Genomic DNA, 16885 nt, shown 5'->3' with positions numbered 1-16885 from the left:
TTCACTCACTCACTCACTCAAACACAACCGAGTATGTTCACACGTTTGGGAAAAGTAATCCCGAAAGGATAATTCCGTTCGTTCGTTCGTTCGTTCGTTCGTACGTCCTTCCTTTCTCTATTTCTCATTTTATCAGTCAGATTATATTATCTACTTGTCCTGGAGATTTGTCGACAAAGAAAACAAACCAAAAAAAAAAAAGGAATATCAAACAAACATTTTTATTTATTAAAGTTACTGCCAGCTCATCTTCGAAGTAACTATATATATGCTATAGAAAAAATATTTATTTGGATGAACAAAATTTCCCTAGGTAAAGAAAATATAATTACGAATAATGAACTAATAATAAGAACCATAGAAAAACTAGGTGATACATCTCTCCTTTTTTTTTTACTATCCTAGAAGTTGACTATTCGTCGTCGGCGTATCTTTTTAAATTTATTTCTTTTTTTTATTTTATTTTATTTTACCTTGTTTTTCGCGTCGTTTCAACTCAGCGGAAAAGTTTTGCGAAAAAAATAGGGGTGATGGGGTGATGGGGGGAAACATATCATACCAGGATGGGATGAGGTGGGGTATAGGGACGAAGGGGATGAAGAAGAGAAGGGGAAAGTAGTTGACGAAGAGAAGAAATGTTTTAAAATATTTTCTCTATAAATGTGCGCGCCCTGTGTGTCACCGTTGGCTCTGCTCTCTCTCCCTCTCTCTGTCTTTTGCTTCCTTTTTTCCCTTCGTCCCTTTTCCTCTGCTCACGTTTTTTATCGTCCTCCAGCATTCACGCGTCTTTTTCTGCTCGAGAAAACGCACTTCCCCGTCTACCTATATATATGTATTTACTTACGTAGGTTAGGTACATGTGTTTGCCTACATGAATCCACTTCGTTATATATGCCAGGATAATTAAACTCAGAGTCAGAGAAAAACAAGAAACTTCTCTCGTTGAACGATAGCGCTGCTGCGAAAAATGTCCTCGTGAAAATAGAAATAAAAATGAAAATAAAAATAAAAATGAAAATTAAATAATAAAGAAGAGAATGAAAAATAAAAAACAGGAAAGAATCAATTAGCGGAGCTCTCTTTCTTAAAGAAGTACCTTTCTTAATTAAATAAAATTAGAGAGTGAGAGAGAAAAAAAAATAAAATCTTCAGCAAAATTTTCAACTCCTCGAAGTCGACCGGTTTCTCATTACCACCCACCAACACCAACACATTTCTCTAACCGTTACTTATATCTGGCGTCATTCCAAATTCGACGCTTGCGAACCGTTATACCTAAACAGCTGACTGATCAAAATGATAAAACGATTTCGAAGTTTCTCGCATTTTTCTTCCATAGTTTTCGTTTTTTTTTTTTCCTGAATTTTCCTCTTACTTTTTCCCTTTTTTCTTTTTTTTTTTTTTTACTTTACGATTCAAGAATCGTGGATATAGTTTTTTTCCTTTCTCTTTTTCTCTCTCATTCTTTTTTATACACGCATTTCTTATCGCACTAATTCCTGCAATCAATGATCACATTTTTTAATCGCATTTTCGAATCTACCTTTCTCTCTCTCTCTCTCTCTCTCTCTCTCTTACTTTCTTTCTTTTTTCTCTTTCATTCCTTTTTTTTTCTCCTTTTATTTTACTCCGTGAGAACTTTTCTTTTATCCAGTTTTCCAACGTTACGTGTTCAAACTTTTCTTCCCTTTTCTCGCTTCATCCTTACAATTCTCCTTTTTAAGAATTTCTGACCACGCCTACGAACAGAAAGTTGATCCTCCAAACTTGAGTAAAACGATAAGAAAGAACATTAATGAGATCGTCGATGAGATGAGAAGCATTCGTGTGAAAAACGATCGATAAGAAGAAGACGACATTGTACATAAAGTTTATAAAACGGATATAAAACGTTAGTAGTTCTATTATCCCCAATTTTTCATATATCTTGTTGTATTATTGACTAGATTATAGGATGAAGAAAAATCAAAATATATATGAAATCAAATGTAGATACTTTTAATAACTCTTTCTCGTTTCCATTTATACTGGACGACTGACCACCACCACCACCACGAACGACGAGATTGGTCGATGAACTTTATACATCAAACGCATAAAACAGATACTGGTAATAGATGGAGTTTAAAAAAAAAAGAAAAAAAAAAAAGAAAAACAAGATAAATAAATATAAAAAAGTATTTGTAAAAAGATGTGAAAAGAAACAAAAATAAATAGCAAGGAGCGAAAAAAACATTGGACGATATTTCGGTGCTAAATTGGAACGAATTGTGTGCAAAAGTCCCAGGAAATATCGAAGGGTTAGGGGGACAAGATGAATAGTTCAAAACTATAACGGGTCAGGTATGGACGAACCAGGAACGACGAATGTTTCGAGTGCGATCGAATGTAACGGGTCAAAATACTAGCTCGTATGTACTACTACGTTCGTCAACGAGCTCGACGATGTACTCTCGACGAGACACACTCAACGTATCCCGGAGTCAAACTACGTTCGCGACACGAGTTGCATCGAGATAAAGAGGGAGAGAAAAATACGTAAACGGGAGAGAGGGAGAGAGAGAGAGAGAGAAAGGATCAACGAGTTTCAGCGCAAATTGTGTTGGAAGCACGGCCTGACAATGTTCGACACCGGCCGATGAATTCAAGTGAATTCGCAAACATATATAACGCAAGCGCACCCGCGTGCACCCCCACACGAATTTCTCTCCCCCTGTCAAAGTCCGCACGCGGCCCGCGGATGTGGGTGGATGCGGACGCGATGTTTGGTTACGCGTCCAATCGAATGGACATTTTTCCACGTAAATTCGATTGAAATTAAGTGTTCGTGTCAAAAGAATTCCCCCGGAACACATACTCGGGGAAACATTTAACCGATTGAAATTTCCATTTGAAATCGGTAACAATCGATAATGCATGAAAATAAAAAAAAAAAATAAAAATAGATGAAAAGAAATATCGAGGAAAACGGTTTTTTTCACGGTACAACAAGCGTATATACAAAAATATATATATATGTGTGTTTCAATAATAATGGACGTTATTTGAAAAATGTACGAAAAAAATAACGAACGATGATTAGTTTTCAAACGAACGATCTATCTCGATGTTGCTTCGTGCAAATACCTTCCATTTCATGTTTCTACGAACACCAATATCAATGTGGTGCAACTGCATTTTATAAAACTTTAGGACGATTATTCTATTTATTAAGCACGAATAAAAAAAAAATACAAATAAAGCTTCTACTAAAGTTTTCTAGTCAAAGGGATGAAAGGGATGAATCGTCATCGCTAGGATGGATGCATAGTAGTAGGAAGACGTTTCTGAAGATATGTACAATTTTATGCAGATCTATGCGCATCTCTAGAACAAACCCTTTTCACTATGTCTAACTCCCTCTCGACATTTCGTTTATACGTTGAGAGTAAACGGTGCGACGGACGTTGAAATTTAAGATTACTGCCTATGTATTTATTCCTATATGCAAAAGCTTCAAATACGACTGCGTATGAACTACTAAATCATGAATACAAAATTGTTGGAATACTATATATATATCTCTATTTTAACCCCCGTTTTCTCTTTCAACAGTTTACTTCGATACTATCTATCATTTCCTCAAAAAAAGAAAGAAAAAACCCTGTGATCCAACAACAAATCTGATTAGCCATGAAAGAACACAATGGACAACGATCGTAGCACGAAGATTACTAATAGAATAATTTAGAAAAATCACGAGTATTTATGTGCAAGCTGATGTTGTTTTATTATACACACACACACAAGAGAAATGTCCAAGACAATGAGAGGAAATAGAAGAATAACGAAGAGAATACGAGATTTAATAAGAAGGGTGGAACACTGTTGTTGTGATCGTTGTGACCGTCGTCGTCGTCGTCGTCCTCGTATCGTTTGCAATCTGTCCACTTGGCCCTACCACCTAACCCCGACCCTCCCCCTAACTTCCTTCTTCTCGACCCTTCGCGCATTTCGCGTTCGTAGGAACAAAGACATTTGGCACTCGCAGTACTCTACCATTCCCACTTATGTTAGTCCGCTTTCCACACCGAGAACGTCGCCACTGCCATCTCCAGGACGAAGGATTTCTGTAGTTGAGAGGAGGGAGTTGCCTCTTGATAGGAAGACAAACCCAATGTAAAAGAGAGTTAGATAAAGATAGAAGAAGAAAAGGTGAGAAAGACAAGGAACCACTGAACCCAGAAACCAGAGCCAGCCATTCTGTCGCGCCAAAAGCGTTCCTATATTCCAAGCTGCCAGTACATATATATATATATATATATATATAGTTATGTATATACATATATATTTCTCTCTCTTTCTCTCGGAGTTCATTTGCACGAGTCTAGAGAAAGCACAGAAGGATGAAGAAAGACGTATAAATTCAAGCTCGTTGTATACCAAAGTATATATATATATGCATGTGTGCGAGTAAAGAAGAGATTTGTCCCAAAACGTCTGAGATTCAAACCCCATGCATAAGAGTACCACCCTCGTCGCGTTTGTGCCACTCTTTTCCACCTTCGTCTTTTACATTTCCTTTCCTCTCTCTCTCTTTCTCTTTCTCTTTTTCTTTCTTTCTTTCTTTCTTCCTTTTCCCATCTATATCCTTTGTTTTTCCAGACTCTGTTCCGAATAAGAAGAAAAGGAGATGGAAAATACGTAAACTGGCTTCTATTGTCGCACGATACGAGTACTTATATGATGTCCTTTCTTTTTCACGCTCGCTTATGCACCACGGATTCTCAACTGTAAATTTGTGCACGTGCAAGTTTATGTATATGGGTGTATATACGTGTGTGTGTTTGTGTGTGTTAGAAATATGTGTATAAAAAGATGGTTCCTGTGATATCATCGAACCGAGGATACCATTGCTAGAAAAGAAGGGTCGTTCCTTTTGAAGGATCCTACGATTCTCAAGAATTGCATGCATTTACGTTTTCTCTATACTTATATTTTGTTCTCACGTTCGCATGCGCGAACACTTAAAGATCTCCTTCTTCTTCTTCTTTTTTTTAAAAAGTCCACAAAAGCGAATGTAATTCTACTTTATAAACGGGATTTTCGTTCCTCATCGGCAGAGACGTAAATCCGTTTAAAAATATGAAAAAGCAATCTGCTTTCCTTCTTCTTCTTCTTCTTCTTCTACTTTTACTTCTATTTCCTCCATTCATCGTTCAGAGATCAAAATAATATGATAGTAAAATAAAGATGAGATAGTTTTCCTTTATTTTTTCTTTTTCTTTATTCTTTTGATCGGTGGTATTATTAATGATTATACGTTCGTATTGTTCACGCAATTTACTTTGAAAATTTGATCGCTGAACGATCGGCCATTTTTCTTGAAACCAAATCTGTTACTACCACTACTACTACTACTACTATCGACTTTTTATTCCAACAAGGAAATAAATATCTCTTCGATAAGATTCTACCTTTCGAACTTTTTACTACTAACTTGCTACGATCGTAAACACCAGAAAAACTCGACGTATTCGTTCGAGCGTTGGTCCTCGCTTAATGGAAATAAATTGTCCTGTAGGATGCTCGAGAGAACAATCGATCGAATTACGAGGATAAATTATAAAGGATATTAAATAAATAAAGATCACATTTCATAATTTTTTAGAAAAGAAAAAAAAAGAATTCGCGTTTCGTATAACAGAATAAAAAAAAAAGAAATTAATTTCTATTATAAATGAAATTTGGAAAATAATAGAAAACCACGGAATAGGTTAATGGGTTAGAGAAAAGTTATACTCGTTAATTATTTAATCCGTAATTTCAAGGTAAAAGGACCTTTAGAATGCAAACTATTCGGACGATTTTCCGTCTGTTGAGTAAAAGGTGGTGACGATTTCATAGAAAGCGAGCAATGGTAATAATAATAATAATGGTGGTAATGGTGGTGGTGGTGGTAACGGTGGTGGTTGTTCACAGTGCAAGTTTTAGGTGAGATTTCTAGGGTTGAGTCTGGCGCGGACAAGCCTTTCGTTTCTCTCTTTGCAAAGCTCTCTCTCTCTCTTTCTTTCTCTCATTCTCTCTCATTCTCTCTCATTCTCTCTCATTCTCTCTCTTTCTCTTTCTGTTCTGTTCAGCTTCCTTTCATATAATACCGCAGCAGTATCTCGAGCGCACACCATCGGTGTGGGGATGCACGACAATCGGGCCTGGCCCGAATCCAAAGGAGTTTTCCGACTTCTTGCCCCTCGTGATCCTATGTTTTGAAGAAGAAGAAGAAGAAGAAGAAGAAGAAAAAGAAAAAGAAGTAGAAGAAGAAGAACCATTCGACCAACCGTGCACAATCGCTCACATGGGAGAGTCTTATAAGCCAACGTGTGTGTTTGCTTTAAACGACATTTCATTCGATGATTCTAACTTCATGCAATCTGCCGTTAAAAAAAAAAAAAAAAGAAAAAATAGGAAAGAGAAAAATATGCTGCCTCGTATTAACAAGGATTCCCGTAAAATGTTATTTCCGAATGGAAATTACCTAGAAACGATTTTGTTCAACAACGCTACCATTCTCGTTCCATTTGTTCATTTCTCTTCATTCTTCATGAATTTCCACATAAAATTCGTTTCTAAGAACGAAATTGAATTTTTAACGACTTCTTAGATATAACTTTTTACCTTAAAAATTAGTTGTTCGTAAGATTTAAAGAAGACAATAAAAAGAAAAGAAAATATCAATTGAAAGCTTGCTAAATCAACGAAACAACAATGTGATAGTTGAAAAGTTAACTGTTGTATGTTGTATGATTATACAAGTTATTACACATAATTGACTTTCCTACCCCGTAACCGGACTCCAATTTTCTTCTCATTTCGTTGGACCAATTGCGGTATACTCGTGCAAACAAACATGAACACATATAATACTTTCATATGTCAACAATCGATGAGTGTTCTGTTCACTGACGCGCACAAACTCGATAGTTTACCCCCAACTTCAACCCCCCACCCCAAAGAACATAGGACGTTACAGATAAAGCAACTTTGGCATGCTCATTGAATCCAAGATAAGCCAATGTGATCGCAGTTAAACTGACGACATATTTGACAAACGAGAAAGAATATCGACAGGATGTTTCTCTCCCTTTCTCTCTCTCTCTCTCTCTCTCTCTCTCTCTCTCTCTCTAACTGTTCTTTCGAAGCGTCGCAATATTTTCTTTTGTTATACGAGAGAAACACGTTTACCGAGAACGAGATATACAAGGGTTGCCAACGAAGACAAATCGATAACGTGCTGAAAAATATCAAGAGGATAGAACAAAAAAATATATGCGCGTATATATATCTATATATTTATATATATATGTATACAATCGGCAAAAATTATAATCTTTCTCTTCTCGAACGGTAGTTTTTACTGGAAGGCAATCTTCTCCAAACGTTCATCCCCCTCTACCCGACATTAACAAGAAAGTTTATACATAAATCTTTTCCACGACAAGACATTTTCGATTCAATTAATCAAGAAATAAAATATATACCAAGAAGAAAAAAAAAGAACAAATCTAAAGAATAAATTATCTAGTAAACGAATAATTGACCCAATTTGTTGTTACTTCATCGCTTCGTGACACATCTAAAAAAAAAAGTATTTTCATCAAAAATAGAAAAACGATAACTCGAGAAATGTATTTAGAATTCAAGATCATGTACATTGTTTCTAAGAAAGTATTGGAAATTTATTTTCATACTTTTTGGTAATATCAAGTGTCGATTTTAGGTATAATTTTGAAAATAGTGCTACGTGTTTCTCTTACTTGTATATATATACCTATAACTGCACGTACCTATATATATATATATATATATATTGCGAACCACGATTCGGACCACGCCCGACTCTTCTCTGTACTCGGATATCCGTCGAATTGAATTTCAATGACGAATTCTAGGGGCGAAACTGCCCTTCAAAAAATCAATTTTCCTGGACACGCGTGCACATTCGACTCTTGCGCGTCTCCCTTTTCACATTTACTATACGTCATTTTGTATAAAATAGAATGATTTACCACGACGTTCATTCGACATACCGATACCTATCTAACTTTCATTTTCACTCACTCTTATCAACCTCGTTCCTTATCATTTAAATTTAAAGTTCGTTCTTAGCATTATAATGAATACATTTTCCTGTTCTTTTTCATGGCAAAAACATAATGGAGAACCTATTAAACTAATACAAAAAATAACACGATGGTTACCAGCAGTATATCGCTAACGTAAACTATAAAACACTTTAAAACTATTAAAATGTGTATAAATTGATCGTTTATAAAAAAATTAGTTGATAAACTACAATTTGACAAGATTTTATTTCAAATTGATCGGTGTACGAATACTTAACAAAAAATAAAAGGAGAGAGATAGAGATAGAGATAGAGAGGGACCAGTAGCAGCAGTAAAAATGGCAAAAATTACAAACAGAGTCGTTTTTGCTTGGTGCAAGTCAAAGTGCGTCGCGTAGCTGTAGCCGTCACTAACATAGCTGCCGCTTTTGGTGATAAAGATGAAAGGATGGAAAAGAAAGCGAGTGCCTTCTGAACAGCGAGACGAGACAGCTAGCGCGTATGTGCTCGAGTACTTTCAATATGGATATTCAAAGAACGAAATTTTATGCGAAATGGGCAGAGCTAAAGAGCCACCTATGTATATACGTATATATATATATCTATATCTATGCACGTACGTATGCATGCATGCATACATACATGCATAAATGTGCACGTGTTATCATCGTGTCGCGTACTTGTTTGAAAGAGTTGCACACAAAAAAAAAAGCTGAAAAGAAAAAGAAATAGAGGGAGAAAAAGAAAAAGAAAAGTAAAAGAGAGAAAAAGAGAGAAAAAGAGAGAAAAAGAGAGAAAAAGAGAGAGAGAGAGAGACAAATGTATTATAATTTGTAACATGTTACTATCTGAAATCGAGAAAGTGTACAATGTGTGTTGCAAGCATATCCTATCTCTTTTAGTGCGTCTTCAGTGTGAAAATATAGCCGGAAACATATGTCCTATGTGTGTATATGTCTGCTTGTCTACTTGTCTCTGCTTGTCTGCTCGACTGTCTGTCTGTCTATCTGTTTGTCTGTATTACCGTTCGCATAGGATAGACTTGTACGTTGTAGAGACGAACTTTCTACAGACCACTTACCTTTGTCACCATCGTTCAGACTAAAAATGCGACTTTTTTTTAAATACATAACCGAATGAAAGAAATCATTTCAAAAAAAAAAAAGAAAAAAAAAAGAACGCTTTTGGTTAAAGCTTTTTAAATCTAAAGGTTGTCTTTGGAACAAATGAAGAGATTCATTTTAATTCATTTTTATCCGATAACAATCAAATGTTGGCAATTTACGATTAATAATATAATTTATATTATAATAAACGGATATAATAGTTAATTGTAATAATTATTCTGCTGTGAAAAGATAAGATTTTGAAAAAAAGAAATACAATTATACGAATGTATTATACTTAAAAGTAACAGGATGTTATAAAGGGTTAACGCGTTACACTTTAATTCAAATACGTGAAGCGTTAATTAATAATAACATTACATACGAATTCACATATGACTGTATTCGCGTAAATGAATGGACCTCTAATTCGACGGCGTAACCTTTAAATTTCCGTTTTAGTTATCGTCTTCATAGTTACCGTCACACGAACGGTTTATTATTCTAAATTAGAGACAACGAACGAGAACAAAATGGCATTTTAACCCTTCATGGTTAACGCATGTTTCATCGCATAATGGATAGATTATTCTTGGACGTCACTGAAATCGGACTTTTGGATGTTGAAATTAATTGTATTGATGGATCTAAATCGAATCGATAATTTAAAGTTTAAAAAAAGAAATCTGATAGATCGTGTTAAATGTAACAAAAATATAGACACACGTAAAATTGTACACATTTTTCTTCAATATATCTAAATTAATTTTGTTCATTAATTAACATTGTACATCAATTACAAACATCAATTTTGATTAAATTCAACCATCCTTCTTTTAATGATATCTCTTCATATTCGTATATATAACAAATATATATATATATTTAATAAATTATAAATTATTTCATATATGTTTTCTGTAATGAAACTTAATGAAATATAAAAAGTATCACGTTTTAATTGACATTTCAATAATGAATATATTATAAATTATATCGAATATTAGGTGTGTGTGTGTGTGTGTGTGTGTGTGTGTGTGTTCGTGTATTATCATGAAAAGGATCGAATACTTTGGGTCACCGAAATATGACCCAAGCGTAGATGATAATATTAAAGTCGCACCATCGGGGAAACGAACTCTCGGATTTTCGGGCTAGAATCTCGACTAACGCGATACGAAAAGCTTTAAAACGAATATCAGTAGTTACCAGAATGAGGATTATGTTCAACGAACTTACAACTTTCTCGCATGCACGTAGAATATTACAGCGACTATAGAGAAGTAGTATATAGAAGTTTTCTTCAGACTTGAAATTATCTGTCGAAAACGACATCGACGTCTTAGCTTACTTTCATACAAGAAGAATTTTCTTACGTATATCGCTAGCCCGCAGCAGGAACATCCACCTAACTAAAAGGAATTTCAACTTTAACCTTCCTAACACCGAAATATGTTGCTAACAATGAACCAACTTACACGCGATAATCTCTTTGTTCAAAAATTATTATCATTCTTTTGTAATATTATTATTAATTCATTTAATCATTAACAAATAAATTAAATGCATCGCGTTATTTATTTCCATGAAAAAAAAAAAGATAAATACTAGGGTAAGTCAACACGTATCCCAAACGTAATGATTTTCTTTATGATGTTGTTTGTAACGTCAAATATTCGCAACGCATTAGTATTAGTGGTTTTCCTCTTATTACGATTGTACAAATTTGTACGCGTAATGTTAGTTAAATTTCGTTTATCGCGTGACGTTAACAATAGCCATTCTGTTTTGTGTATTTGCAACCTTTGAAGAATGCTAACCTGTATATTTGAAAAATAATTCAAAGTTTTATCGTGAATCGTGAAAACTAATACAACAAATTATATTATCATTTTTTAACTGTTGATAATAATTGATTCACCTATCTTTATTATAAACGGAGAAAGATAACAATTAAAATGAAATAAAAATGACGATTCTAGTATCATTCATAAATACGATTTTCTCAATGAAGTTGACAAATAACTCGTTTAATCTGATATTGAGAAAGATCGATGCCAGTTTCGTTATATTCCAACTATTACACTTGTGCACGTCACGAGGAGAATATTTTTGTTGGTTACATGGACCATCCATCCCCTTGAGGCAAGAGCGAGGGATTGAAGGGAAGGAGAAAGAGGAGGACTACGAGTAAACGTATCACAGTTGGATGGATAAAGTCGGTCAAATCGAATCATGTATCACTGAAACATCGAGATTCATTCGAATAATTTTACGAACAGCGAATAAGAGAGAGAAAGATATATAAATGCGTACATCTATGTATGTTATACATATATATATATATATAGAAAAAGAGAAAGATAGAAAGAGAATACACGAGCAAGAAAAACTATGGTCGTTCGATTTTCTGCTAGTGCTACTGGCGTTGGTGCTATTGGCGCTTCTACTACTGGGTAAAAGTCGAACGTTCGATTTAATCGGCGTAATTGCAATTATTCGGCCGAGTCGTTTGGTGGGAATATAATTCTCTTCACGGTTGTACCGGTCATTTAATTAAACATAGGTACATGCTTGTAAATCGTTGATACAAAAAGAAAAGGGATATACTAGTAAGCTAATAATACTTTAATCATTTTTACTTATTATGTTAGAAATTAATAATTAAAAAGGTATGACAAATAAATAAGTAGAACAATTATCTTTCGTTTAATGACAATCGGAACAAAAATCCTAGCTTCTACTCAGTGATAGAAAGGGAAGGGAAGGGAAAGGGAAAAAACGAGGGTGAGGGTGGAAGAGGATCTGTCTCGACGCGATAAAAAGGTCCCACCGAGACATACCCTTGTGCTCTCATTTGCAAGCAAATTCCGAGGGTTCCCTTTCCCTATTCTATACCCTCTCACTACTATCTCTCTTTCACTCTCTCTTTCTCTCTCTCTCTCTCTCTCTCTCTCTCTCTTATATGTTTTGCAAGTGATACAATCCACCCTCAGGAACATGCACACAAAATCATTGGGAAAACCTACTGCGCCGTTGAAACGGCGTTATCCGCCTAGACACGCTTCGATGCTAACCTGCCACGAATAGCTTCGAAAGCGTATTTTTGAAATCGTTGGCTTATCAGATAGCGAGTATACTCCAACCCGTTCGTCGATACGATACAATCCGGCGAAATTTTTCAACGAGAAAATTTCTATCACTCTTGTTGCATGTGTTTTATCCTACTTTGTTTTATCCATCTCTCTCTTTCTCTCTTCTTCTTCTCTTTTAAATTCGTTTTATCTTTTTTTTCCCCGAAACACTCGTCAAGAATATTTCAATAGTGTTTTGCACATTATTAACAAATTATATCTTTCCGATTGAACATAAATTCAGAATAATATCGTTACTTTACTTCCATCCTCGTATGGATTATCTTTATCTCTATTTTCTCTGATGCTTTCTTTAAAAATAGAATAATTTAATAAGGCAAATATAAATAAATAAATAAATATATATGTATGTATATAAATAAAAGGTAATCGTTATACGCATTTAATTAATTAATGCTGACTCAGAGAGGAAATAAATTATCCAAGCGAGATGAAAATGTCCTTATAATAATCGCTTTTACGTGCTTTTCCGTCTACTTTCCGGAAAATTTTATACCAGGTAAAAAGAAAAGAGCCACGCCTTGTTAAACGTAATAGTTTTCTGAGAAAATGCTTCCAAAAGAAACCCTTATGTAGCATAACGTCTTTGTGAAAACGGTTTATAACACAGCCGAAGTTTCGCAGCTCTCGTCAGATGTACGTGGGAAGAACTTTTTTTTCTTTTCACCGATTATATACGCTTTTCGAAATAGAGAAAGAGAAATAAAGGACAATAGAAATAAAATAAAATAGAAAATAAAAATAAATGTATGTGTGTGTGTGTGTGTGTGCACACGTGTACGTAATGGATAAGACAAAATAATGATATAACATAATATTTCTATTATTTAATTTAATCCTTTTATATATTTACTATGCTTTTAATAAACAAAAAATAAATTAAATTAAAATTTGATAGACGTTTAATCAAAAAAGAATAGAAAATCTCTCGAAATAAATATTATGTATAATGCATGAAAGATTTTATAATATGAAACGATGGAAAATATAAGGAGATTGTTTAATCATTATTCCCATATTGAAAATTTGAACGAGAAGAAAAACTTTTGAATAGAAAACAGTTGAATATAACCGGTCAAAAAATTCGAGAGCGTTCTCTCGCTAAGATATAAACATGCGAAAATGTGCAAACACCGTCCCGTTGCATCGCGTTTTTATTTTTTTATTTTTTTTTTTTTTTTATATAAAACACATATACCACACCTATACATAGAACGTTCAAAAAGAGATACATACATATACTACGTATAAAATCAAATGAATTTGGGCAGCGTGAAAAGTTACTACATTTTTTATTTCGTTGTTTTCAAGGAAAAAATACACACGCATATTCGCTCAAATATACATACACGTACGCAAAGTGTAACACATATATAAGAACGCATAGAAAACGTTATGATTGAAATTTAATCGCGAAATGATGATAGCGATATTCCAACGAATAGAATCTCTAATCCAAATTTTTGTGATCGTGGGAAGAGCTTTCACACAATGCTCGTGTCTATACGTATACATTTACTCGCTTGTATTTCCCAAAGAAATTTTCCTCTCTTTTTCCAACTTTCCGAATTTTTGTTTTACCCCTCATTGACAAACGCGATAAAATATCGTAATTCGAGTGAACGTACTATTATTATTCGACTCTTTACAATTGTATCATCGACACGATTTCAACGTTCAAATGTCGACAAACTATTCGCTAACCAAAATTTCATTTTCCAATGTAAAATTTGTATATTCACGTTTTCGCATAATATGTGAAAAGCTCTTCAAAGAAAATCAACTAAAATTTGTATAAGTGATAATATGTAAACGAGTAAGTACTTTCTCGTCGTCGTTTTCTCTCGATTTGGCGCGTTTTCGTTTACACGAGGAAACAAAAATTTACAACAACACAAATATTATAGCAAATCGGATTTTTAGGAAATAAAAAAAAACAACTCTCAATACCTTTTACGATAGGGGTGATGCATAAGGCGAAGAAAATGAGAATCCTCGTCGTTGGCATGATGTCCAGCTCGTTGAATTTCATATGTCCAAAGGTGATGGTAAAATAAAACACTTATAGGAATCACATCGACAACGTTAACACACAAAATTCCTTTTGATAAGTAAACCACCGACGTTTTGATTTTGTATTCTTTTCTAGTACGACGAACTTGAATTTTTGTTTGTAAATAAAAAATATCTTGCCTTTCGAAAAGACAAAAAGAACAACAACAACAACAACAACAGACTTGAGTCACGTCACGTTGCACACGGCACAGAACGAAAAATAACACTGTTTTGATTTGTTATCACAATCGTTGAATATAATTGCAAGTAATAAAAAAACAAATAGAGAATTTATAGTCTTATTAAAACACACACTATCGATCGATCTTTGTTTAATAATTGATTGGATATAAAAAAAAAAGAGAGAAGAAAAACTTATAAATATGCACTGACAAATATTTTCTTTTTGACAGCTATCAACACAAGGAACATTACGTAACCACGAATAATATAAATAAAATGATAATAATATTAATTAATGACGGTAATGAAATTGAAAGAAAAAATTGTTATTTTTCCGTTCTCGTGACCGTTCTTTTCTCGACGACAGTTCTTGACGGCTGCCAATGTCCAACTACCAACCAAATTCAAGATACACCTCGGTCTGCTAGTTTCCCCCGATCCACTTTTATGGGCGTCTTTGCCACGCTCGTTTCTTTCTCATAGACGACACAGTTTTACACGACCGATGAATCTTTTATTATGATCACTAAAAACTTTATTAGAACAATAACAACAAAATATCCTATGAATATTTAATCCTTTTGAACGTTCGAAGACAACGAAGTTAACTTTTGCAAATAAACTGATATGGTATGGACCTTCTCCGACCAATAGGAAAATGCCGTTTGCTTGATTTTCAAAACACCTCTTTTCTCGCTCCAAAAAACTTGTTGCAACTAAAAATCGGTAGTAAAACCGACGACAAATTTTCTCTTCCCTTTTTTTTCAACACTCACGAAATATGTTAAGTATCTTGTCGCTATGCGATGCTTTTTTTACGATCGATGAAAGGTTTTTTTTAAAAAAAAGGTATCCAAGAAACGAAACAGGAAGACCTTTTTATTCACTCACTTTTTTAAAAGATGTATTATTCTTTTTTCTGTTCTTACGATTGCAAAATTATCCGATGACGATTGTCTCACGTGGGTCCACGAACGATGAGCGAATAAAACGATATCAAAATAAAACTGACACTGCACGAAATAAACGATCTTTTTATCAAACTAATTGAATTATTAATTTTAAAACGAATCACCAATCGCGATACGTGTCACGTTTACGATATCCGTCCTCGCGAAAATGTCCACTAATCTATAATTAATTAAAGAAATCCATTGGATACTACACGAAAACGTTCGAACGCACAATTTTATCCATCGAAAATGTGGATGATCCCAGACTTCATTCAAAATTCCGTTCTTCTTGTTTCTTCTGTCGGAGAACACAGAATTGTCGTTTCAGAAACGACAAGTGGGATATATCACGAATTGGCACGCCTTGTCTCGAATCCTTCGAACCATAGACTTTGACATCACGTCAAGAAATTCCAAAGTCTCCGTTCGATAAAACTATATTTTCTGGATACATAGACCACTCCTTTAAACGTTTATTTTATTATTTCCTTCTTCCTTGATTCCTTTTGATCACTATCAGCGTTGGTTTCCAATGAAATTTCCGCGCTTTCTCACTCACTCTCTTTCTCTCTCTCTCTCTCTTTCTCTGTATGTTTATCAAATTGCACCAAATCGTAAAATGATGTAACAAGTCAATACGAGCGTATACGAGATGACAGGTGATAAAGTACACGAGACAATAAGGTAAAAATAGACAGATTGATAAATAATAATAATAATAATAATAGAATAAAATAGATAACCCTTTTTAGGTAAGAATCGTAGGGATTGGACTTTCCGTAAGGAGACGCAAGGAAACACGTATAAGCCGCCGCTCTCTTACGCGGGAGTGTGAGCACTGGCGGTACTCACAAGAGAAGGGAAGGAGGCCTCTGCCCCCGCAGAGATCGACGGAGATTCCCGAGTTCGTCCGAGCACGACCGAGCGAAGGCTACGAGCACGGAACAGCATCCCACCGACTGCGGTTATATCAACCCCCAGGAGCGTTTCTCGCTTCGTCTTCGTGTCTGCGCACGCATCGTCGACCACGACCAAGACCAAGACCAAGACCAGACTGACCAAGGGATCAAAGTCAGAATAATCATTTACAAAAGATTATAACAACAACAAAACCGATCATATCCCAACAATTCATTTTGTTTCTTTTATTTCTTTCATTATCCCTTTATCTTTCTCCCACGTTAACCCAACACCTAAAAATGTTTTTTTTCTCTCTCTCTCTCTCTCTCTATTTTTATATATATATAATCTCTCTCTCTCTTTTAATTCGCTAGAATAATAGCTTTGTTCTCCCAATAATCGCTACAAAGGAAATAAATCGTAGCTTTCTC

At 34.6% G+C, this 16885-nt stretch overlaps 1 protein-coding gene across 1 annotated transcript in view; it reads right to left on the bottom strand.

The window, feature by feature from the left end:
* The window catches only part of sns (sticks and stones), a 347782-nt gene extending 331390 nt beyond the window's left edge, over positions 1–16392 (bottom strand). The window contains exon 1 of the mRNA XM_015331460.2: positions 14314–16392. Within this exon, the coding sequence (XP_015186946.2) occupies positions 14314–14395 (82 nt within the window). The 5' untranslated portion in view covers positions 14396–16392. The remainder of the gene's footprint in view (positions 1–14313) is intronic.
* Between the last annotated feature and the right edge of the window lie 493 nt (positions 16393–16885).

The sequence above is a fragment of the Polistes dominula genome, unplaced genomic scaffold (genome assembly GCF_049000335.1).
Source record: "Polistes dominula isolate Pdom_NZ unplaced genomic scaffold, Pdom_raw_medaka scaffold_35, whole genome shotgun sequence".
Classification (NCBI taxonomy): domain Eukaryota; kingdom Metazoa; phylum Arthropoda; class Insecta; order Hymenoptera; family Vespidae; genus Polistes; species Polistes dominula.
This window is presented reverse-complemented; position numbering and strand designations above follow the sequence as displayed.